The following is a 26,150-nucleotide window of genomic DNA, read 5'->3' on the forward strand; positions in this document are numbered from 1 at the left end:
ATTTATAAGATAAGAAATATAAATACATAGATATACTTCAATTCTACTATCCAAAGAATATTATGAAAATTAAAGTAAAAAATGTGGTCGAAATTCTTTAAAACCATGTCCTGGTTACTAAAACAATATTTTTGCATTAGCTGTCAATATAGAATTTTAAAAACTCATAGTGTTATATCGAAAGCATTTATTCTCAGAATTATAAAAACAAGTTATTTAAAAAAAAATATGATAAATTCGTAATTTTTGAAGTGAATTAAAATCGGATAATTATTTTAGGAGGGAGGCAGTAATACTACCGTAACAGACAAATTATATTATAAAAGAAATTAACATTCCCATTTCACCCAAATTACTATACGATGTTATATAAGCGAAAGCTTTATTCTTACTTATTTTATTTTAAATTTCCAATCGAGCGTGCAAGGTGTATTATAAACAAATACTATTAGAAATATTATAAATTGTTTGTGCATATATTTAAAATCACTACAAAAGAAGTTTCTCAGTCTAGAGATTGGCATTATGTAACACTAAATTTAATTGACAAAGTCGTCGAGAGAGTGCAGGAAATCCAAGTGGCTTATTAGCGGATTAAAGTGCTTGAAGATGAAAGTAGTGGTAAGTGCGAAAGTTATATACATGTATTAAAAATATTTTGTACAATTAGCTATAGGCAAGTTATTGAAATTGCATGTAGTTTATGTATATTCCTTGTCAATATTAACGTATATAATTCATTTATTCAACATTTATTTAGTTTTTTATTCTTATTTATATCTCATTTAAAAATAATTTTATGCTGGTAATCTAGTAAATTTTATTTAAAAATACTTGTTAAACCAACATTACTTATGAAACCGGCCATTATTTACAAAAGACGGTCACTTTCAATTTTATTTAGATAGGGTAACGGGTAGAGTGATTGGCCACTTAAGGAACTGCCAATTGAATTAAAATTGTAAATTGGTATCTTTTAAAGTGAAATATTTTGTAAGGGTTTTTTAATAGTAATGAAACATCAGATTTTATAAAAACTCAGGTTATTTTAATCAGAAATAATAATGTATATTAAAAATAAACACAAATTTGAAAACTTACAGAACCACACAGTTATTGGCCATACAAATATAGTTATTGGCATATAGAATTACAGTCATTGGCCATTCATAAAATTCCTAATTTTCTTTTTTGTTCGTGCAGATAAGGCACACAAAACTATTTAAGTTTTCAATTTCTTGTTGTTTCTTTGCACAAGTACCAATATGGTAGCCTCTAACACAAAATAGACATTTTATTCCAACTTTTGATTTAGATATATCATAGGAACAAGAATAACACAATCCTGTATACAAAAGGTTATTTACAGGTGGGTTGGTGTCGTCTGATTGTTTCACCGTTATATCTGAGAGAATTTGTATTTTTTCATGTTTTGGATATCCCTCAGTTTCAAAAAATAACTTTCTTTTAGCCGACTCACCAGCACGCTTTTCTTGGCTGGTTTCCAAATTTGTACATTTGCTTTGGGATATAGTCTTCAAATTTGATGAATTCATATTGTTGCAGGCATCAAAAATATGTTATCAATTGTGGGCAGATTAACGTTTTCCTCTACAGAATCAGTAAATTGGTTTCGTGACAATTCTTGTTTTTCTTTGAGGACAACAACATCTGGTATATGTACTCTAACTCCACTTTTCAAAGTAGTGCTTTTAATTGTATGATCAATAAGTGCATCTGCTTTGAAAATATTTGTTTTTGCAATATCAACTGTATTTACTGTAACATTTTCCTTATTCTTCACAACAGTTTGACATTTTTTGCTCCCGAAATTGACTCCTGTGGCAATTTTTTTTATTACTTTCATCTTGATTTCCCTGTTTTTTACCTTTATTGTTTGCTTTTGCGTCAATTCGCTTTTGTTTTCGTTCTAATTTTATTTTTTCTTGTTCTGCTTTTTCTTCAATTTGACGCCTCTCTGCATTTTGACTATCTGAAGAAGTGAGCACGAAAGGCAACCTTTCTGTTTGCTTTTTGCCCTTTCTTTCTAGGGTTTTTGGCCAAAAAAAAAGAATTTGTTGATTGAGGTGTCAATTTCTTTAGATAATGAGTTGTCTTGATTAACTAAAGGCAGATTATTATTGGATGTCGGTTGAATATCTTCTGTCATTGTATCTTCTGTGACATCTTTTATATTATATGTAATATCAACGTTTTCTGGAAGTTGAATTCAAAAGTAGATTTTCTTCTGTAATAACAGGAATATCTTGTAAGTTGCATATGATTTCATTGCCACCTACAGGGTTAAGTATAGTATCTAAAGATATATGGGTTTCTGTGATGATAGAGGTTTCTTGTATATCATTTGTGATTCCACTTGTCTCTGTGGTCTGAATCGTTGGTAGATCTATGGTATTTTGAAATAAATTAAATATATTAAAGAGCAATTTTGAATCTCCACTTAGTTCTTCGCAATTATCCAAACTTTGAAATTCTAATATTTTTGCGGCTCTACAAACTGTGTCTACAAAATCTTCATTATGTTATTGATTTTGTCATAGAAATAGTGTGATTAATACTTTTATGCGGGTTTTTGATCTTCCCTAAACATTTGGAATAGTCTATTGCTTCAGGGTTCCATGGATACAATCCAGATGCTTTAAAGCCATTAATTATGGAATCTGATTTTAATTGACTAATGGCTGTGTTTAGTGCCAATGCAAAATTCTCTTTGGTAACTACTGAATTCGGGTCTTCGCGTCTAAACTTTAATACTGCTCGGCTCCAATTTGCCTTTAATGGTTTAAATGCAGCAATAGCTGCGGGTTGTATAATTCTGGTTGCATTGGGATATAAGGCCACTAAAATAATTTGTAACTTTGAACATAATTCACTATTTTGAATGGTTAAGTGAGTTTTATGTCCATTAACGAACAAAATAACTGGAAAATTAGTGTTTTTCCCAACTAGGTACTAATATAAGACGTTTCCTATGTAGTCATAGAAGTTTTCATTCTTCATCCATCCCGTATCGCTACATCCTATGCCCCATTCTCGTGGAACGGTATTTAAAATATTGCTAGGAATTCGTTTATAACGGTAAATAATCATTGGTGCTGTTATTTCTCCACATGCTGTAAAGGTAAACATAACCGTCAATTTACCTTTGGAGTGATGCTCTATTTGATATACATTTTTGCCTCCCTTTACAGCCAACACTCGTTTATTTTTGGGACATAAGAGGAAGCAGGTTTCATCGCCATTTAAAATACGTGAAGGGTCTTGAAGAATATCAATGTAACCTTAAGATGCAAGTATTCTTGAACACCGGTGAACCATTTTTTTACATCTTTTTCAGACACAACTGAACTTGCTGCCGTTACTGCTTCTGGAGTTCTCTCACATAAATCTGGGTGTCGCTTTCAAAAGGATCTATACCAACCTCCTCCGGGCCGATTGTCAGTAAAAGGATTTGCACGTGGATTTGCGTCAAGAAAATCTTTAACCGAGTCTTGTATATCTTCCACTCTTACCGGAAAACCTTTGTCTTGGCATGTTATGATCCAATGCTTTAAACGATTTTCTTCCTCCAAACTAAGAATAGGATTGGGACCAAGGGTAGTTTTTTCATTAAATTTTTCACTTGCTCTAAACTGCAATGTTACTCTTGGCACATTAAATTGTTCAGCGGCTTTTCGTTGGCTCATGCCATTTTCAATGGCCTGAAAAGCAGACTGAAGATCTTGTTCTGTATATTGTTTGTGATACGTTTTATCTTTCCGGATATTTGGCATTTTTGATTCTAAAAATAAAAATCATTTATTAGTAATAATGTTAGCTACAATACGGACGTTTCAAATTTGATTCAATATGCCCACATTAGCATTAATTTTATAACAACTAAAACGATTGTAATTTTATAAATACAAATCCGGACAAAAAATATATTCTTATTACACATTACAGTTATTGGCCACCCTGTGGTTTAGTGATTGGCAGTCGGCCAACCACTGGTTAATGCCTTAAAAAATAAGAAAAAATGTTTAGAATATCTTATTTTGGACCAAACTAGGCTGAAAAAGTCTAAATTATAATAAATATTTTAATTCGAAGTAGGTACAGTAATTGGCCGGCAGGCCAATCATTATAACACGGACATATTTAAGATACAGTGCTTGGTAACTCAAATTTATTGCCAAAAATGCATAACTTAAATATTAAAACCACTGATAATGTAAGACGTACCCCACTAAATCGCCATAAAATATTAATATACCCAGATACATAATACTATTAGCCAATATAACTCACCTGGTGAATAGCCTTCCTTAACGAATTCTTTAAAAAACTCTTAAAACTGGATGCATCTGTTAAGCTTCAAACAACACACGCCGTACCGTAATAACTAGATAATTTTAACTGAGAGACATGATAGCTAGACCAAATATACAGCAATGTTGCCAGATTTTAATGCAAGTAAATTTATTTCCTTATATTTTCTGAAAGTCTTAATATTACGGATTTTTGTGAAAGTGGCCAATCACTAGTGACCGGCCAACAACTGTACCCGTTACCCTATGCGGATTTTATCAACTTGCGTTATAAACATTTAATATGACACATTTTGGCCCAAACAAAAAAATCTGTGTGTCAAAGTGTTTTCTGATCTAGCACTATCAAATAACATTTACGATTCTCTACACTTTTAACATGCTATATGCAAAAGCATTTCTTATATAGTCCCGGTCATATTATAATCCCTTAGTGTATGCAAACAAATGTTTCTTGAATATAAATGAATCTAATAGTTACATGTCGTTCCTTATTTTTACGTAGTATAAGTAATTATTTAGATGTTTTTCAGATTTAAAGCTATATGTCTTGGACACGGCCTCAAACAAGGCAGTTTTTTGTGTTAATATTATATCTTCTATATTTAGTGATTAATTTTTAAATTATACTAAGCTTTATAGCTTTTTTTTCCTCTAATTTCATCATTTGTTGAAGTTTCTCTAATTAATACGATTATTTTCCACAGCTCGTGATGACTCATTTTTCTTGTTATTTTCTGTTGCTATATTACGGTTCGTTAGTTTTGGATATTTCTTCTTTTTCTTCTTCTTCTTCTTCCTATTATGTAGACATGATTCTGTCTTTTTTCAATGTACCTTTAGTAAATTGTCGGTTCATCGTTTTCTTGGTCTTTCTACTGATCGACTTTCTATTGGGGCGTCTTTTTCCGTTTCTACTGCTCGATTTGTTTTCGTTCGGCTTGTATGATTGTTACATTTTATTAGTACTTCTAGCTCTGTCCCATAGTGTTTTACCATCAATTTTTCTAATTATTTTCATCTCTGCTGTTTCTAACATCCTTTTTGTCCTCTCTGTATCGGGTCGTGTTTCTGTCGCATATGCCATTATTAGTCTGATGACTGTTTTGTAAATTTTGCCTTTTATTTCTTTCCCAATATTTTTAATTTTCCCCAATATTCAAGTGCTAGCAACTTTGGCATGGTTCTTATTAATATTCGATCGATTAGAAATAAGACAGACGAGTTATTTTTGTTTCTGGAAGAATTAGGGTTTCCCCAGTTAGTTGCAGTGACGGAGCACTGGCTTGAAGTTAATGAGTCAATTTTCATTCAAGACTATACCACAATTGCTAGGTATGATCGTCCAAGTTCAGCTCATGGTGGCACTCTGATCCTTTCTAATAACAATGATTTTTCTTCAGTCTCGAAATATGACTATTTGCTGGGTGAAAACTACTTCGAATTTTCTTTGATTTATAATCAGAAATTTAACCTATACATTATTTGCATTTACAGATCACCTAGCTCTGATACTGAACTATTTTTTCGGAGCCTGCTAAATTTGTTAGATATTCTGCCCATTAAAAGCAGAAAAATTTTATGTGGTGATTTTAATATTGACTACGCTGCTGTTTGTGCGACCCAACTGTCTTTGGTAACTATTTTTACATCATATGGTCTCACAATGTACGTTAATTCTCCAACAAGAATCTTAAAAACATCATCCTCGACAACTGATTATGTGGTTTCTGATTTTCCACCCGCTGACTTCCATTCTACAGTTATTAATGGGGGGCTTTCTGATTATGAAGTTTAGCAGTTTAAAAACATCCCACTCAAAAACCCGACGATTAGGTAGGATTTTTTTCACTCAAAACTTTCGTAAATTCTATAATTCATGCTTGACTTCTGACTGGAGTTTTTCTTCCGGGAACATTGACTGTAATGTTAGTGATTTTCTTAATAGAGTTGTATCTATTTTTAATAAAGCATTTCCTCTATTAAACACCAGGCCAAAACATCACAAACCTTGGATTACCAAAGGCATTCGCATATCTGCGAAGAATATGCGTTTTCTGCTATATATTAAAAAATTTAATGACAGTATCTCCATCTCTGATTATATCAATACGTACAGAAAATGCTATCTAAAACTACTCAAAGTAGCCAAAAAATCCTACTTTCATAATCGCCTAACAAGCTCCAAAAATATTTCAAAAGAAACTTAGTCAATAATAAACGATTTTCGAAATAAAACCAGTGCAGCGAATCAAACCTTTTCTTTTCCTAACCCCGAAAATCTAAATGATTACTTTGTTAATGTGGGTAAAAATATAACCTCAACTATTTCGCCACAACAAGATCTATTTTCCTATCTCCCCAATTCAAAAAATATTGCTGATACCTTCTTTTTAAGACCAGTTAATAAGACTGAACTCATTTGAACAATTCGTAGTATAAAAAGCAAACCGTCCTGTAGTACAGATGGATTACCTATTAAAATTTTCTCAAATCTTCCGCATAATGTATTGGAGGTCATGGTCTCGCTAGTAAATGATTCCCTTGAAAAAGGTACATTCCCTAACTGCCTAAAGACTACCATCGTTATTCCTCTTCATAAAGGTGGAGACAAATCTGATGCCTGCAACTATAGACCAGCTGTTACCAGCACTATCAAAAATTATTGAAAGGTTTATAAAAGTTCGACTTATGCCTTTTCTCCTTAAACATAATATTTTATTGCAAAATCAGTTCGGCCTTTTGTCTAATAAATGTACTAGTGATGCAATGTTTTCTGTATTACATGAGGTATATCTATCACTAAATAGTAACCTCTCCTCCGCCACCATTTTCTGCGACTATTCCAAAGCCTTTGACTGCGTAAATGACGACATTCTATTAAAAAAATTAACTTTCTATGGAATTCGGGGTATGTCTTTGAATTGGTTCAAAACTTACTTGGTAGGTATGAAGCAATTGGTTAGAATAAAAGACACCGATTCTAGTTGTAAAGACATTGAGTGTGGAGTACCGCAAAGTTCAGTATTAGGTCCCATTCTTTTTTTACTTTTCATTAATGACATCACTTACTTGAAAATTAAAGGGAAAATTTTTCTATTTGATGATGATACTAGTATTACTTGGAGCAGCTCTAATATTTCAACGATTCATTCAATTATAACCGTTAATTCAGAGTTTTGTTTCCATGAAAGTGCAATTGATTATTATTGGGACAAAGTCTCTTCTTCTTTCGAGTAATATATTTTGTAGTAGTCTTCTTTTTATTTATTTTAGATTCTTTTTATTTACGTAGTTAGAAACCTTTTCATGTGTGTTTTCCGTTTGTTTTTTTAAGTTACTCGTAGATGGCAAGCTTTTATTCTCCTGGATGATTTGCCCACTTTCTAGCATTTCCATATTTTCTGTTGTATCTACATATCTCCTCTGTCATATCTTTAGCTCCATTGCCTCATCTTCATCAGATTCATCGCCATAGTTAGGTTCAAATTCAGGGTCTGCAATACTATCCGTGACAGAGAAATCACTTTCATCTTCACTACTCAGGCCAGTGAAATTTGGCCCAATATTCCTGCAGATCCTTTTTCGACAAATAGTTCTGATGATGTATTCTGTAATAAAGAATCACATGTTAATATTTTGTGTCAGGGATTCTTGAGTGCACACTGTAGCAAAACGGCAACAAAGCATGTTTTCATGTTTCTCATAAATGCGGTAAAAATAACAAGGGAGAATAATAAAAGTGAAAAGTATATATCTTACCTACTAACTAGGATACTTTTTTAATAATAAATCACTAATATTCTAACTAGATACGACTCACAAACTTCATCAAATAAAACACGACGTTACAGATTAGCTGTCAAACAATTTAATGGGTGGAAGTGCATGCTTATGCCATCTGTGCAAAAAGTTCCAAACTATTTTATATTTACACTATGTAGACTACAGGCAACGCCATGCAGTTACTTCAAATTCGAATCAGAATAGACTTTTCGTTCAATTGTTTACCCATGTTGCCGAAAGGCAAAACGATGCATTTAAGGGTTGTTTTTTGTTTAGTGGGAGATCCATTTCTTTACTTTTTCCTTTACATACCTGCAATGCATGTTCAAGGTAAATTTTAAAAAGCGTTGGTGAGATGCAACAACCCCGTTTTAGGCCTTTGGTTATCTTGATGTTTTCTGAGACTTTATTTCCTATTTTTACTTAAGTCTGGATGTTCCTATATAGTTTTTTAATTGCATTTATAACGTTTGTATTAATATTACCCATTTCAAGGCTTCTTAGAATCATTTAAGGGGGACACTATGGTAACTTTGGTGAGATAGACAAAAAGTAAATCTCTTTGTTCCTGGCGGTTTTCTTTTTATTAGTTGTGTAACGTAAAATAAGTGGTCCGCCATTGATCTTTTAGCTCTAAAACCTGCTTGCTATCCTGCTGTTATATCTCTTTATACACTCGTTTAATTATATATTTTTTTTCATTATATTTGATTAAATTTTTTTTACCGCTACCGTAATTTTCACAGTAGTTTTTGCTGTCCTGTTTATGTATTGTTAAAATATAAGATTGTTTTTACTCTGCTAGTGTTTCAACTCTATTAATATAGTTCTGCAATAATTGGTTAAGTAGGGGAAATAACGTCTTATTTCTATATTTAATTAGCTCGAAAGGTATGTTACCAAAATCATGGGCTCTTCTTCTTCAACTTCTTTTTAAATTCCTGATATTTCTGATTCATCTGTTGTTATCAAAGCTAAAGTAGGATCGTTTTAGCCTGTCGCATAAGTAATAAAAGTGTCTGTTCAGATTTGCCTCAGGTAGTCAGCGGTTCTCAAATTAAAAATGTACGGTTTTCTTAATTTGATAATACGACATTAGGGATTTTTTTAATAACTTTGTATTGTATTATGTTTTATAATAATTGATTATCATAATGTAAATTGATAAACATTGAGTATGAAATATACAGGGTCATTCACGCAACATGTTGGTTAAAAGTTTTCAAAGTTCTGGTCATCACTGGTTTCTGCAAACTTGGAATAATGGGTTCTGCAAAGCATTCTTCATTTTTAAAATATTTGCATTCTTCTAGCACTTTTGGTTGTACCGGAAGTCGCCATTAAGTTACTTATTTTAAATAGAAACTGTGCTTTTTGTTATTTTTTTAGAATCTACGTAAAATTCCGGATCGATTTTTATTGGAATACCATTCTCGAAAAAATAGGCGTTTTTGAGATATTTAAAGTTTTTGAAAAATTTTTTATATTACACATGCAACTTCAAAAATTAATATTGTGGTTAATATTTATGCTGAAAAAACAAAAATCTATATAAAACAAAGACTTATTCCTACTTCCCAAACCCACCGAGGTATGTTGTCCTCCTGCGGTACAACCAGCCCCGGCTTTCCTCCGCCCCCTGGTGTTTGGAGCCAGGTTTCGACTATTTGGCGGTATCCCTCGTCAGGCAATGGGAGATTTCCGTGTATTTACATTTAAGTGGTAGGTTAGCCCATTTGGCTTTATCAGTACCGGTCAAAGCAATTGTTCGGCGATCTAATGATGGTTGTGTGTGCCGATACTTGCTTTCCCTTTTCTGCACCAAGTGCAGTCGAGAGCGAGCAAGCATCGAATCCTTTCATCCGTCGTCTAATACCCAGTCATTCGTCCAGTCATGCCCTTAATCTGTCTTACTTGCTAATCTAATTTTTTGGTGCTTGCATTCAAGAGCACCGCATGCAGCAGCGTGCCTCCGGCTCTCTCCTGCATGCGGTTTTTGTTTTATTTTTTTTTTTATTTATTTTTTTTTGATGGTTGGTACCCTCTTGTGTTAATTTTTCTATCTACGTGTTAAGCTATCCGATTCATTTGAATCTTCATCATTACGAATAATTAAAGGTCTTACTTCATCAATAACTTGTTCTATTTCATATGACTCTAAAATTTTTTTTTCATTATGCTCAATACATTTCCGCCATTGTTCCTCATTGACTTGGTTTAGTGCATCTTGCCAGAGTTGTAAAACGCTGGCTTCGTCGGTGGTCTTACATGTATGTTTGTCATAGTAGTTTTTAGTGATGCCCCACACCAATTTAATTGGATTGTACTGGCAGTGATATGGTGGTAGTCTTAGGACCTCATGACCATATTTTAGTGCCATTTGGTCAACGACAAATTTTTTCTCAGTAATGTGTTCTTTGCACTTATTTAATAATTTAGCTTTTAAAACTAGATGTTCGTGTTCTATATTTTTCTCCCACAGCCACTTTCTTAAGTCTTCGTTTTTCCAGCTGCTTGTGAGAAACCTTTCCTCCTCTCTGGTGTGATACGAAGCATTGTCTAAAACTATTAATGACGGATTTTCCAGATTTTTTAATAATTTTTTCTCAAACCAATTTTCAAAAATATCGGCGTCCATATTTCCGTGGTAATCATCAGTTTTTTTTGTCGAAGAAAATATAAGACTAGCATTGGGTATAAAACCTTCCGTATTTCCTGCATGCAATATAATATATCTTTTGCCATTACTCGCACTAGTACTCGAATAGCATTTGGTAGAATCATCTTGCCAGGATGATTTGGTATTATTTCCTTTCGCAAAAATCCATGTTTCTTCAAGAAACACAAATTGTCTGGACAATTCGGAATTCTTATTTTTTAAACAGTTTCTTATAAATTTCCACCTTTTTCCAACAACATTGGACAGCTTGCACTTTACGATTATTGGTTTTTTTGTATCTAAAACCCATAGCTTTTAATACTTTTGATAAACTGGTCAAACCCATATCACAAAGTTCTCTGTCCTTCATTTTTTGAATAAGTGTCTTTCTTGTAACATATTCTTTTGCTTTGTACATGTCATAAATGATATTTCTGATTAAGATTTTAATACCTTGTGGCAAGTCAAAGTGGCATCATAACGCATTCAATTTGCGTTTTTTCACGATTTATAAAAAAATTGTTTTGGTAGCGCTGATTTATCCTCAAGTACTACAGCCGACCAGTAGGAGGTTCGGTACCACAAAGCAGGTAGAAAAGGGAAAGCATAACAGAGTGGCTGTAACTAGAGTCATAAATTATTTTTCGGGCGTTAATCCGAAATACGACAGGGTAAAACGACTTCACTATATTAATCTATAATGTGCCTCTGGTTTCAGTTAGCAGAAGTTCGAATTGTTTTTTTAAACAACGTGTATGAATAACTTGGTAAGTTGTTATTTAAGAGTGATAGAAATTTTATTATATGGTATTATAAATTGATAATCCTACTTAAAGCAGTAGTGAAACAATGTCAATTTAATATATGGAATAAAATAGTTTCCATAAATCTACTTTTCCGGTACAGAAAAAGCATGGAAACAGAAATGTGGAGCTGTTCAAGGACTACTTTTTTTTTTGTTTTTCATGAACGTCTTTAGTTTCTTTCTCTAAGCATCAAATTTATAATTTTTGTACTCATATTTCGCTATATCAATTTTAACCCGTTTTCTGTCAAGAATTTCTTATATCCTAGTTTTGTTTATTTTGGATTTACTTAATAATAATCCGTCATAATTCGTAGACTTTTTCATTCGTTCATTCAATAATTCTTTTGGAAGTTAAACTACAATATTTTTTTTATAAATTATTTTAGTTTTAAACATTCACATTTGGCAAATAAACCCTAAGGCCCGTAGTCATAAAAACCCAAGTAAAAAAACCTTTACATTGTTTTAATAAATAAAATAAGAACTTTTTAAAATTCATTTATTTAATCTACATTTTATTTATTTGTAGGTATCCTTAGTTTTATTTAACTTTATTTCGACCATTAGTACTCAAACTCGCACCAAGTCGAATACAATTCCAGCTATAGTACGACAAACTTTTGAAATTACTCCCGAAGGATCATATAATTATGCATTTGAAACTGAAAACGAAATTTATTTAGAAGAGGAGGGACACCTTGATAATGAGGGAAAGTTAACAAAACAAGGTGGGTTTTTATTCATAAAAATTTTGTATATTTTATGTCTTGGCACAAATTTTGTAGTTGGGTATAAGGGACAAAAATTAAATTTACTAAAATGATACTTACTGATACTGTACCAAGAAAATGCTGTCACAGTCATATTAACAGATCTTTGTTATTAATCCTTTCAGTCCCAGAGGTACTTAAAAGTACCAGTAACCGGAACCATCCTTATATCCCAAATATTAATGTTATAGAGATAATACTTTTTAATGAATAGAAGATCCTATAAACATTTGTTAATAAATTTTAACACTAGAAAGTCGGGCTTAGCATACCTACCTAGAAAGCCCGAAGGGATCATTTTGGCCCCAAGTTCCTAAATCAATAAAAACCAAGTTTAGAATTAACTATTTCTTTGGGAATAAACAAAAAATAAAAATAAACAGTTTTATGAAATTATATAAACTCTTGACGATAGAATTTGATTTAATTTTTTAGTTTCATTTTAAACATTTGGAACACCATACAGTTTGCAGTTTTTGGCATTTGCCACACATTGCCTTGTTACAGCCGTGGCACTCATTGGAAGTATGATTTCTTTTACAAAACATTTTTAACTGACATTTTTTTCTTTTTTGGCTAGTAACAGTGCTGGTGGTTGGTAAATCCGGTGGTGCTGGGTATAGTACCAGATTTCGGGAGGCAAGGTATGGAGCCCGTAATTCTTCACACAGCTGAAGAATAAACTTACGACGACTGATTTTACTTCCAGTAACTTCTTTATAAATAATCCATGCATTTATTGCTCCTAAGTCAAGAATGTTATAAAACACGTGCATTGGCCATCGTCTTGAAGCAACTTTTATAGTATAAACACGCGCCATTTGGTCCACTACATCAACCCCGTATTTTGTTTTATTATAAAAACTTACTGTTTGAGGAAGTTTTTTCCATCGACAGTAACATCCACTGATTGATGTAATAAGCTCAACAAAAGCACATTTTTGTGACTATTTCCTTGGTATGCAGTAAGTGTTATCTTTTCGTCGCTCTGGAATATATGGATAACATATAATTCTCCATTTTTATTCTTTACGCTTAGAGGAACTTCCTTTCTGTTGCGATTCAAAGTACCCACAAGACTTGTTGATTTTTTTTTTGCAATGCCTTGGCCAATTTTAACGATGTAAAGTAGTTATCTGTCGTAACATTTTTGCCCTTTCCCAGTTGATTTTCCATTAACCGCAAACAACATGTTCACCAACACTTGTATCTTTCTTGCGTAGATGATCAGTCCCAGTATAAGGGTAACTATTTACAATATATTTTGATTCCACGCATGTCAAAAGCCAAAACTGTATGTCAAACTTATCCGGCTTATTTGATATGTACTGTGTGAACGGGCACCTGGCTTTAGAAGGCAGTAGTTGTTCGTCCACAGTAAGGTTTATTCCCGGTTGGTAACATGCACCACTATTTTCTATAAATCCATTCCAAACCGCAGAGGCTAGAGCAAATTTGTCGGTTTTCAATCGTTCAGATCTCGTTTGCTTTATGTCAAATCTGAGATATTTTACAATATCCTTGAATCTGTCTCGTGGCATAGTTTGCCTAAAAAACTGAGGACCCCATACTGTTGACCACAAGCTGTTGGTTGGGAAATTTTTGGCGCCGTAGACTCCTCTTGCGTACATAATAGCAAGGGCAGCCTCCAGTTCTTCCAAAGTTATAGTCCATGTGTCATTTTTGAAACATCGATGTGCTTCTGCAATAGTGCATTCTTTTATATGACGTAACATGCTGTCGTTGATTATTAGATGCCAAGCACTTACCACACAATTGTTCCTCACGTTCCTTTTTGCATACGACGTAGGACCTGATTCCTCTCGATAAATGTTGCGCTGAGCGCGGCGTCCTGTAATGAGCAAACATTCAATGAATATGAAGATACTAAAAATCATAATCTTACCAGGTACTGATCCAGAATCAATAACTTTCCACGTTGTTCCGTCTTTTGATTGTTCGGTGTCTCCGATTGAAATAGTTTTTAGATGCACTTGGATTCACTATAAAATTAGCTGACTCGTGCTGTTGAGTTGTAGAAGCAGTGTTTACATAAATTGGTGAGTCTTGTACAATAAAACTTTCTAACTGCTCTGAAGCATCAGAGTCACTTGAATCATTATTTTGTGGTGGTACGTATTGTTCATCGTCTGACTCATTATTTTCTGCAAATTCAGATTCACCTCCCGAAACATCTTCTTGTATTTTTCGTATTTCTTCAAGAAGTTCAAGCTCTGATAGTCCACGACGAGACATCTTTACAGTCGTCTTGAATTTTTACAATTGAACGAATGTTTCAATATTCTAGAAACGAGGGTCAGCAGAACCTAATAAACCGCTCAATAAACAAAATACTTTCAAGGAATAAACGTACATAAACATAATTTTATCTATCCGACAGAAAGTTAAAAGAAATCGTCAAATTTCCGAGAAAACGATAATTATTAATACAGGGCCAGTTTGGCCCCTTCAGACTTCTAGGGTAGGTTTGTTAGAAAATCTATTTAATAAATTTAGTAAACAATATTTTTTTGCGTTAAATAAGACTTTGTATCAAAATAATTATTATTGTGTCATAAATAATTAAAAGTCATAAAATATGAAATTATTATTGTGTCAAATAAAAGAACTACAATAACTTCAAATCGCAACAAGGGACAAATTGGCCCCTCCGACTTTCTAGTGTTAAACAATTTAATTTTCATAATTGATGTTGTGTTGTTACAATACGATACTGAAAAGTACCGCTGGGATAAATTCAGAATGGAAAAAATGGCATAATATAGTAACTATATATTTCAATAAATATTTATCTCATTATATTCTGTGAAACCGTGTTTATTCTGATTAATACATAAAAAAACTTAACATAAAGAACAAATTGACATCAGTTTGACAAATTTTGTCCCGTGATTTTCTCTATTGGACGATCTTATTTTCGAAGAAACGCTAAAATTATGTCGTCGTTTTTTTCCTCTTGGAATCTTGTTTGGTCTGTGGCGGGAAGTAAAACAGAGGCTACTAGTGAGGTCTCTACGAAAATCCAACAAATTTTTTGGAGGTGGCTCCAATACTTTTTTAGCTATAACGAAACTATTCACAAGGTTTATTTCTAGGCATGCCGAAAGAAGTCGATGCCACCATTTATTAGATCTTCTGTCCAAACCGTAATATTGCCTTAGTTGGTCCTGATGGTCTACACTGCCCATAGATTGGTTATAATCTTTTAATATTTGTGGTCTTGGGATGTTGATATTTTTGCCATCACGTTATTTTCAATACAATGTGGTTGATTCACTCTCGTAAAAGTTGGAAGCAGTGGTGACTATGCGATTATCCTTCCACTTAAAAAGGAAAACCCTGTATTAGAAATACGGTAGTCAAACTCACCCCTAGCAAGTTTTTATCTTATAGCAAGTTCTTAGGAAGATTCTTTTTATTAGCTCGGATCGTACCACAGGCTAATGTAATTTTAGTTTTAAGTTTCTCCAGTAGTTTTATAGTGGTGTAAAAATTATCAAAAATTTTTTTTTATGTTTTTCCCAGTCTGCTTCTGTCAAAGATAAAAGAACTCGTTCTCCCAAATTATATTTAGAGTATTTCTCTTGAATTTTTTCGTTTTTGTCTTGATATACTTAATATTTTTTTACTTGAAATTGTTTAATGGACGATCAGCCTTTAAATTTTACAATTGACTTGTCGACAAACATTTTCTGTCCACCACAAGAATTACCAAATTAAGAATTTAGACAATTCAGCAAAGGTTTAATTTTATATAACCAATTGGTATTATTTTTAAGTATTAGCGAGTTCTCGTTTACATGCAAAAATTTAAAAATGGTCTGAAACCTATTCTCTGGCATAGTTTTTGCAACAAATAAAACAGATAGATAATATTGACCTGACCCATAATTTAGGAGTCCAGGAACTATAAGGTAGTCCATTAAAAAGTTTATACTGATAAATACTAAGAGTTCTTCTTTGGACATATTCAGTTGTTTTCCCCTTTGTGTAGCATAAAGGTTACTGCTTCATGGTCAGAGAGTCCTGCATTAATAATTGTAGAATGTACATCAAGAAGTGAGAAATCTGGGACAATATAATCAATTATGGTAGATGTTGTTTTCGTAATTCTTGTAGGAGAATTAACGTGCATTGTGAAACCATACGATTCAAATATACTGCCCAAGGATAACTGAGTTGATCAAAGCAACAGCGTAATTAATATTCAAGTCACCGCATATTTCTGCTTTTATTGGGCAGGTCGTCTAACAAATTTAACAAGTTCTGAAAAAATAGTTCCATGGCAGAATCAGGTGATCTATAAATGTAAAGAATATATAGATTAGGATTCTTGTTATAAACCAAATACAATACAAGTAAATGCTTGTACAATTATTCTATGAATTTTTTTATAGAATATAAATTTTTTGTCAATTTTTCTTCAGTAAGTCAATATTTTCGTCCTGTAAACTTTGGAGGAGTTAATATCGATTCTAATCATTACTTGGTAATAAAAATATAGGGCGAGGTTATTCATCGCAAAAAATAATATAAACATAAAAGATATATACAGAGCAAATACCTTAAAAAATTCAAAAACCTTGCCTGTTCAAAAATTTGTACCTATATCTGGGCTCTCTTGTCGATACAAAAAATGATATGAACAACGAAGTTAACCTTCAGCCGGGCGCGCCGCAGTAATTTGCTGCGTAAACTCAATATTTCCAGGTAAAGTGTTAACGGGATACGCTATGTACGTGATATTTTTAAAATTCCCTTATCGGTTAATCCTTAGTCGGTACCCATCATCGTCTTGTGAAATCCAAATCCAATTAGTTAGTTCTTCTTCTTCTTCTAATGGCGCTACAACCCTTCGTGAGTCTTGGCCTGCTTAACAATGTTCTTCCGTTCTGCCCTGTCGGATACTTTCCTTCGCCACTGCCTGATGTTCATGGTTTTAAGATCCCTCTCTACGTCGTCTATCCATCTTTTACGGGGCCTTCCTCTTGTTCTGTTTCCTTGGGGCTTCCATCTCTGGACTACTTTTACAGCTCGATTATCTGGCATTCTTTCTAGGTGACCAAGCCAGTTTAGTCTTTGTGATTTTACAAATCTGACAATATCTGCGCTCTGCATTAGTTCATCCAGCTCGTGGTTCATTTTAATTCTCCACGAACTATCGCTGCATTGGGTTGGTCCAAATATCTTCCTTAGTATTTTGCGCTCAAATATTCTCAGTTGATTTTCATCAGTGGTTGAGAGGGTCCACGTTTTACATCCATATGTGACCACTGGTCTAATTACTGTTTTGTAGATTCTCAGCTTAGACTCACGATTCAGTAACTTACTTTTCATTAAGTCTTTGTATGCATAAACGCACTTATTACCGCTAATATTAATTAGTTAGTTATCGTACTTTATTGTGAATAGTACATCGAGGCAGACAATTGCTGCAAGGCGCCTGGTAGTGAAATTCGCTCAATTTTTTTTTGAAATAACTAATATATTATATATCTTTTTCGAGAAATTGAAATTTTATTGGTAAGTAAAATTGTTAATAATATAATTATTTATAAGAATTAATAATATATATGAAACATATTAGATTATTGTAGAATTCTATATTATAACATATTTTATAATTTTAGATTACGCCATGTCTCGTAAAAATCCAAAGGAAGTGTTAACCCAAGCACAATTAGAGGAAATTCTAAATAATATGACAGATATTGAAGATGAAACAGATGAAATATTGGAAAGTAATAGTGATTTGGATGAAGAACAAATTGAGGAGAACCACGACGATACATGTTTAGAGCAAGATATGTCAGATGAGGAGGAAGTGTTTTACGAAAACGTTGAAGATACATTCATTGGCAAGGATAAAACAAGTAAGTGGTATGAAACTTCTTTTGCCACATCTAAGACAAAGCAACAAAATATAATGAGAGTCCCACCGGGATTAAAAGGAACTGCACATCAAATAAAAACAGAAATTGATGCGTTTTTTACTATTATCAATATTGATATAGTTGATGAAATTCTAATTTTTACCAATTTATATATAAATGAACATAGAGATAAAACGCAATATTTGAGAGATAGAGATTGCAGAAATGTGGACAGGAGTGAGTTATTGATCTTTTTTGGACTCCTCTATTTGATTGGCATAAAGCACGGCAATCACACAAATGTGATGGAACTTTGGGATAAAGATGGCACAGGGATTGATATTGTTCGAGCAGTAATGAGCTACAAACGTTTCCTATTTATTGCACGTTCATTGAGATTTGATGATAAACATACAAGGAGTAATAGATGTAAAATAGACAAGCTGTCGGCCATTAGATCGTTTTTTGACAGATTTATAAAAAATTGTCAAAACTCATAAGTATAATTTGTCAGAGTATACAACCATTTATGAAATGCTCCATCCCTTTAGAGGTAGGTGTAGCTGGATACAATATATACCCAACAAACCTGCCAAGTACGGGATAAAAATGTACGCGTTATGTGATGCTCAAACATTTTATACCGCCAATTTAGAGATATATTGCGGTAAACAGTCAAGTGGCCCATACGACGTATCAAATTCGGCCTTTGACGTTGTAAAAAGTCTAATATAGTTCGTAGAAATGACAGGAAGAAACAAAACAACAGATAATTTTTATACTAGTATTCCTTTAGCTACATATTTGCTACAGAAGAAAGTTACTCTGCTTGGGACGCTGAAGAAAAACAAAAAAAAATTCCTCAAGAATTTCTTCCACATAAATCAAGGGCAGTTCCATCTAGCATATTTGAATTTCAAAAATATTATATGATTACCTCTTACGTGCCGCGTAAAAGTAAGTCAATCATATTATTATCGTCTATGCACAACGAAAGTACAGTTGACATGGATACTAAGAAACCACAGTTGATTTTAGATTACAATAAAACAAAAGGAGGAGTTGATACTGTAGATAAATTATGTTCACCATACAGTGTTTCACGAATTACTAAGAGATGGCCGAGTGTTATAATTTATAATTTAATGAATATTGGAGGCATAAATGCTTTTGTTCTACATTCCGCTGCAAATTTTGGAAAATCACTCAAAAGGAGGCATTTTCTCAAAAACCTTGCAATGAACTTGATGAAAGAATACCTTCATACACGATCACAAATTAAAACAATTCCACGTAATATAACCAAGTTCCTGTCCAGGATATTTGCGAAGCAACCAGTACCGCATCAAGAAGACGAAAATCCTGCTAAACGTGGTAGATGCTGCAATTGTTACAGTGAAAAAATAAAGTCGTATACCTCTATGAAATGTACACAATGTAGTGCATTCACTTGTAAAAGACATTCTAAATCTAATATTGTATGTATTAATTGTAATGATCAAATAAATTAAAAGTTTTTTTTCTGTACAATTTATTAAAATTAGTTAAATTAATTAAGCTTTCTTATTTTTTGACAAAATAAATAACGATACAGTTAATCAATAATTAAAAGTGTCGAAAACAATAAGAAACTACGTGGCAGCAAATTGCTGCGGCGCGCCTGATGATGTAATTATTTAGTGCGCACCTGGCCGAAAGTTAAGGGACGAATCTTTCTTATTTACAGATTATACTTTGGTCCATCAAAAGAACTAATATCAGGGAATATCCCAAAAAGTATAAAAACTAAAATATGTAAACCTGTAATAAAACCAGTTTTAAAATTATATGCCTCAGGAACTTGTAAACTTACTTAACCTCTTAACAAATTATTTATTTTTCCAAAAACGGTCCAAAAAAACCCATGTTTTTATCAATGCACTTACTTCTTGCAAAATTAAATTTTGCTTTTTTTAATTTTTTTTTAACTGTTTTTAACTGTTTTAACTGTGAAGATATGTGCCTACGAGCAAAACGTTTTGTCGTATAGAGAGCTAAGAGCATTGTATGTTCGTTTTTCATGTAAAAGCCATTCCCATCAAACCAGAGGCGTCATTTGATAGGGTCAGTCACTTCCGACCCTGAAAATGACTGAAATTTACAAAATATACATAAAGTTTTTTCCCTGTGGCAGTAACAACTTCTGGGAAATGTCGACCGGTAAGTCTAAGTGGGTCTGGAAGCGTCGAAGGACTTTTTCTTCACACAGCTTAATCTTTGTAGCAATCCTCAATAAGTTGCATTATTAAACCCAGTCGAAATTCTAGATGCGTTCCTAGCCCTCCGCTTTTCTTGTACAGCACAAAAGCATTCCACTCAGCATGTTCCAGAAGATGGAAAAATATTTTTTTGTAATACCTCTTTCCACGTTTCCTTGTTATAGGATAATCAGCAAGAGGTTGGTCGACTCTGTCGACGCCACCCATAGTATTGTTGTAGTCTTGAACAATCCAAGGTTTTTAACTCCTTTCCTCGCCTTCCTTCAGTAACCATTTCAACATTATGCAGCGTTGAAAGCACACAAACCTCCGTTTATCCTTCCACTTAATTACTATTGCCTTTCCTTCATTCCTTCTATTGCGATAACTATAGTTTTCTTAAGTTTGTTGTTCATTTCTGGTGGTAGACCCTTTTTTGCATTCTAATACTACCGTACGTATCTGTGCAAACTGTTAATAAAAGGTCAGTTGGTTCAGGGTATGTATAAAGGTTGTCTGTATTCAAACAGTCACCTTTCGACAGTAGAGGTTTCATTAGCGTCATAACAATACGTGTTGACACTGAAAGATCTTTGTATTGTTCGTCAAATTTTGTATCCTTACCCGTATAAATTAAGTTATGCCAAATATATGCGAAGGAGGATTCACACATCATGTAGTTCTTTATACCAAATCGTGATCTTTTGTTTGAAATGTATTAAATCCATCCTAGTCTGCCTTTGTAGAGAAGTAAGCTCTCGTCAATTGTTACATCCCCTTTTAAATCATACAAAGATTTATACTTAGCATTTAGGTATTCATAAACTTCCCAGATCTTATACCGTTTCGGACTTGGGTGAGTATTTCTATCAAAAGATTCATTATTGAGCATCTCGGGATAGTTTCTTAGGGGGTTAAAAAGATAAAAAATGAAGTGGAAACTTTTGAAGTAACAATAGTCCTAAGAACAGTATGTGAAACCATAAACGACTATGAATTATGAAGAAAAAGTATTAAGCTTTTTATATAAAAACTATATCACCAACTATCAATTGTAAATAACAATTGCAGTCATCCGGAAACTTATTTTTTCTGACGTAGTAGGACCGAGTGTGTCCGTCGTACACACGGTAACAATATGATGGTATTTCATGTTATAATTATTAAAATATGTGACATTATTCATTTGAATTTTTATTTTTAGCTAACAAAGTAATAATTAGTAAGTGCTCGGTCTATAAAACATAAAAAACAACGCAAATCTTAATCTATAATTCTAAAGTATCTACAATGATATGACATTTTATTACTTTCTTAGGCAACTAATACACTCATATTTTACACTGCTGTAGTCGTTGCAAACGTTCTTGCTGCAACGATTACAAGTTTTTTTTCTGTTCTTAATTTTTTTGATGGACATAAGTAACATCTTTTTTTTTCTCTATTGACTGAGGTGTGGTAGTTGCTTCTCCTGCAAAGTTCGCCATAAGGAATCTAGTTGATTTAGACAGTCCTACGTTAGATTTGCGGATAATATAGGGCTTTATAAGTTATTCTGCTGTTTCAATTATAAATAAACATCTTTTTTTTGTGTCTTTTTATGTTCCAGTTTGGATGCGGGTTGATCCAAATAACATATAATGCTAAACAGCATACATCTAACATATTCATAAAATATGCGAAAATCCAACGGTTTGTTTTACGTTTGCACATATATTAATCCACTATCTGGTCGAGCGAGTCAACTCCACCTTTTGTTTTATTATAGTCGAGAATTATAATCTCTGGGTTATGGTTTATCTTGTTTCTAATCTTATTCGAGTAATGCATTGTTGACAACACTATGACACTTTTCATAGGCTTAGGCACGTATGATACCTATGTTGCCTATTTTGTAAAACCAAATGTAGAAGACAATGGCTCCTTGTTCTTATATGGTTGAAAATCAGGAGGAATAAACTTTTTATGTTTTCTAACTGTGCTAGCAATTGTTAAACCATTAGATAGCATATTATAAGCAATATCTAAGTCCGTAAAATAATTTTCAACTTAAAATTTTCAATTAAAAGTCAACCCAGAAGATAAAAAAGCATGCATCCTAGACTTTATGGATGTAGATCTACAGCTACTAAAAATAAGAACCTGGAAAATTCTGGTCTCAAGTTATAAACGCTAGAAAGATCAATTGAGGAAAGCCAAGGTCCATTCTTCTTCTTTGGCTGCCGTCTTCTTAGCGAAGATTGGCGATGACCTCTGCAAAGTCTTTCCTATTTTGAGCTTTCCTTATTAAACTTTGAAAGTCTAATCCTGTCCAATCTTTGATGTTGCGCAGACAGGCCATTTGTCGTCTACCCGGGCCGCGTCTGCCTTCTATTTTCCCTTCTATAATAAGCTGAATGAAGTTATACCTGTCGTGTCTAAATATGTGTCCAAGATAAGACGTTTTAAGCTTCTTGACAATTTCTGTGAGTTCACGTTCTCTATTCATACGCCCTAAAACTTCTTCAGTTCTAACGCGGTCGGTCCATGGAAAAAGTTGTATACTTTCACTATGAATGCAGTCAGGTCTAGAGGCTTTTCCGGTTTTCATATTTTTTAAGGCGTATTTTATTTCTGATGTTAAGATGAGCAAGTCGTTATTTTCGATGTTTGTTTGTCTATCAATATTTATTGTTCTATCGTCTGAGAATAAGTTTTGTATGTATGTTCGCCATTCAACGCTTATTTCTTCTATTGTGGTAAGGACTCTATCATCCGTGCTTGTTAGTGTGCCACACTGCCTAGCATTTCTGATCCCACACATTTCTTTAATTTTCTTATGGAGAAGTCTATCATCATGTTTATTCTGTAGATCTTTTATCTCTTCGCAAGTTTCTACAAGCCACTGTACTTTTGCTTCCACTATCTTTTTTCTTATTAGTCTTTGTATTTCTTTATATTTATTCCAGTCTTTGTTCTTGTGTTGTCGTCTCACATTCATCATTTCTAATATTTTATAAGTTATTCATGGTTTCTTCCTCTTTGATTCGTGTATTTAAGGTAGTCTTCAGCTTTTAGAAATACTGTCTTAAGTTCTTTCCATATTTGGTTTAAGTCGTCGGATTCTTTTAGTTCATCATTTTCTTTTTGTCTGTTTTTAAGTTCTCGACATTGTTGGTTAAGTCCTTGTGATATCTTCTGTCTCGTTTCTATATCCTTGAGTAAGCTCATTTTTGATTTCTGTTCTCTTCTTTCTTTTTATGCTTTTCAACATGTTTTTGAATTTGGCAACAAGCAAGGTGTGGTCGAAAGGGACATCTGCACCGGGGTAAGTTTTTGCGCTTTGTATGCTATTTTGGTATCTCTGGTTGATCATGATATAATCTATTTGGTTTCTGACGCAATTTTTATCATTGTCTTGTGGCGATTTTCATGTGTATAGTCTGCACGCAGGTAATTTGAACCATGTATTCATAATAGAAATATTCTGTTCTTGACAAAATTGAAACAGCATATCGCCTCTTTCATTTTGCTGACCCAATCTATGTTCTCCAATGATATTCTCAGATCTACCTTTTCCCATTTTTACACTGAGGTCTCCCATTATTATCGATATTTCATGCTTTTTGTAAGCTACATTAGTTCTTGTAGGTCTCCGTAGAACTCTTCAATTTCAGTGTCGGGTTTATCAGTTGTTGGAGCATATACCTGTATGATATTAATATTGATTGGACTTGGATGTAATTGTAGAAGTAGCATACGATCCGAGTGGTAGACCACGTTTTTAATGAATTTTTCTATACCTCTGCTTAGGATAATACCAACTCCATTCCAATGCTGCCTTTGATTGTTACCTGAGTAGTATATTGTCTTGTTGTCAATTTTCATCGTTCCTGAATTAGGCCACCTCATCTTACTGATGCCAAGGATACTATTGTCAAGTCTATTTATTTATTTTTAAATCTTTCCACTTTCGGGTGGGTCCTAGCCTTCTTCGTGGGGATTCTTAACACCCCCTGACCATCTAAGGTCTGCCACGGACTGGGGACAAATTGTGTGGTTGTGCTTTGCATGGTCATTAGTCTAGGGAAATCTGACGATCTTTAATGTGGTTTCCCGTTGCCTTCTACATCCTTATGCAGTTGACCATATATAGGTTCATCTGCCTTTGAGGTCAATTTCTCAACCCCAGGACAAAAAAGTGCCCTACCACTTACTAACTCATCCGCCCGAAGCCGTTGGTCAGTTAGTGGGTGATTGCGTATACCGGCACTCACTCGGTGAATGAGAATGTAGTAGAAAGAAGTATAATGACCCGTCTGCCCTCGTAACCTAATAGCTATTCGGGGTCGGAAGAACAAGAGTTAGCCAAGAGAGGCCGATAGGAAAGATTAAAGACATTTCACTCGAGACAAGTTAAAAAAAGAGTGAAATGTGAAAGCCCTTATAATGCGCCAGATGCTTTTCATAAGCTTATGAGTATTAATACACTTTGTGTTCCCGCTCATATCTCGGGGTATTGACTACATACTGTATGGCTCGTCCAGCATGCAATAGCATGGAGGGAAGGGTGCATGTCATTTTTTACAATGCAGGCACCCCAACTCTACGGCCTGACTCACCAAGGTCCATTAAGTAATGTAAAGTTATGAAGAAAACAAAACTTTACAGAATTTCCTGCCATTGATCGTCGTAATATTTCTTCTGGGTATATTATTGTGTTCTTTATTTTGTAGATGTTTTAAATGCCACTTTAACCTTAGCTCTTGCTAAGAAGTAGCCAGTTACATATTCCGATCTTTTGTATGATTTAAATATATTTATCTTATTACAATGTATTTTTTATATAAATCTATACACTTAATATGACTAGTTTTTTAAATATCAATTTACTTTTTTAGGACAGTACCAGTATACTGGGCCGAATGGGGAAATCATAAGAACTATATACACAGCTGACGAAGAGGGATTTCATCCACAAGGTGCGCATTTGCCAACCGCTCCGCCTCTTCCACCTGCATCTTTTTCGTTTAGTAATTGGCCTTAAATAATTTGTTTGTTTTAAAACATAATAATATGTATTTATTACATATCAAATTTAAGTAGGGATCAAGAGTACAAAATTATTTTTGAAATGTTAATGAATAATAATTTTACTTTAAAATGTAAGTCTTAGTAAAATTTACAATAAAAGAATTGTAATCTAAAAAAAAAAAATATGAAGTGTCCTATTTTTTTTTTAATTTTTTTAATAACCTATAATAAAACTTATAAAAATCACAAAGAATTATATATTAAACATTTTGATTCATACCACAAAATCAGAAACTAAGTAGACGACTTATGAATGAACTATTTTATAAGTAAAGTCGTCCCAGGAACGCAACTCAACAATATTGGGAATATCATTTTAAAGTCGTCTACTTTAAAATGTATAATGTATGTCTGAATTGTCAATATAGATGAGTCAGATAAAATTAAATTATTAGAAGAATTTTTCACTAAGTAACAAAAAAACAAAATTTAAATAGTAATTACTTCTACATAATTAAAAATAAATATTCATCCTGTCAACTAGTTTATACCGATGTATTAAAAACACCCTAATTGGAAACAGTAGGATCCGCCAGAAGGTTCTGTGCTCAAGTTTCCGCTACCTAAGAACTACTCAATATATTCTGCTAAA

General features: G+C 33.2%; 1 protein-coding gene across 1 annotated transcript; it reads left to right on the forward strand.

Moving 5' to 3' along the window:
• The first annotated feature begins 366 nt into the window (after nucleotides 1–366).
• On the forward strand, nucleotides 367–25,673 carry LOC140446749 (endocuticle structural glycoprotein SgAbd-8-like). Its single transcript, XM_072539340.1, has 3 exons — nucleotides 367–621; nucleotides 12,114–12,312; nucleotides 25,366–25,673. The coding sequence occupies exons 1-3, from the start codon at nucleotides 610–612 to the stop codon at nucleotides 25,509–25,511; spliced, it is 357 nt and encodes a 118-aa protein (XP_072395441.1). The 5' UTR covers nucleotides 367–609; the 3' UTR covers nucleotides 25,512–25,673.
• The last annotated feature ends 477 nt before the right edge of the window (nucleotides 25,674–26,150 follow it).

The sequence above is a fragment of the Diabrotica undecimpunctata genome, chromosome 7, assembly GCF_040954645.1.
Source record: "Diabrotica undecimpunctata isolate CICGRU chromosome 7, icDiaUnde3, whole genome shotgun sequence".
NCBI classification, from domain to species: Eukaryota; Metazoa; Arthropoda; class Insecta; order Coleoptera; family Chrysomelidae; genus Diabrotica; species Diabrotica undecimpunctata.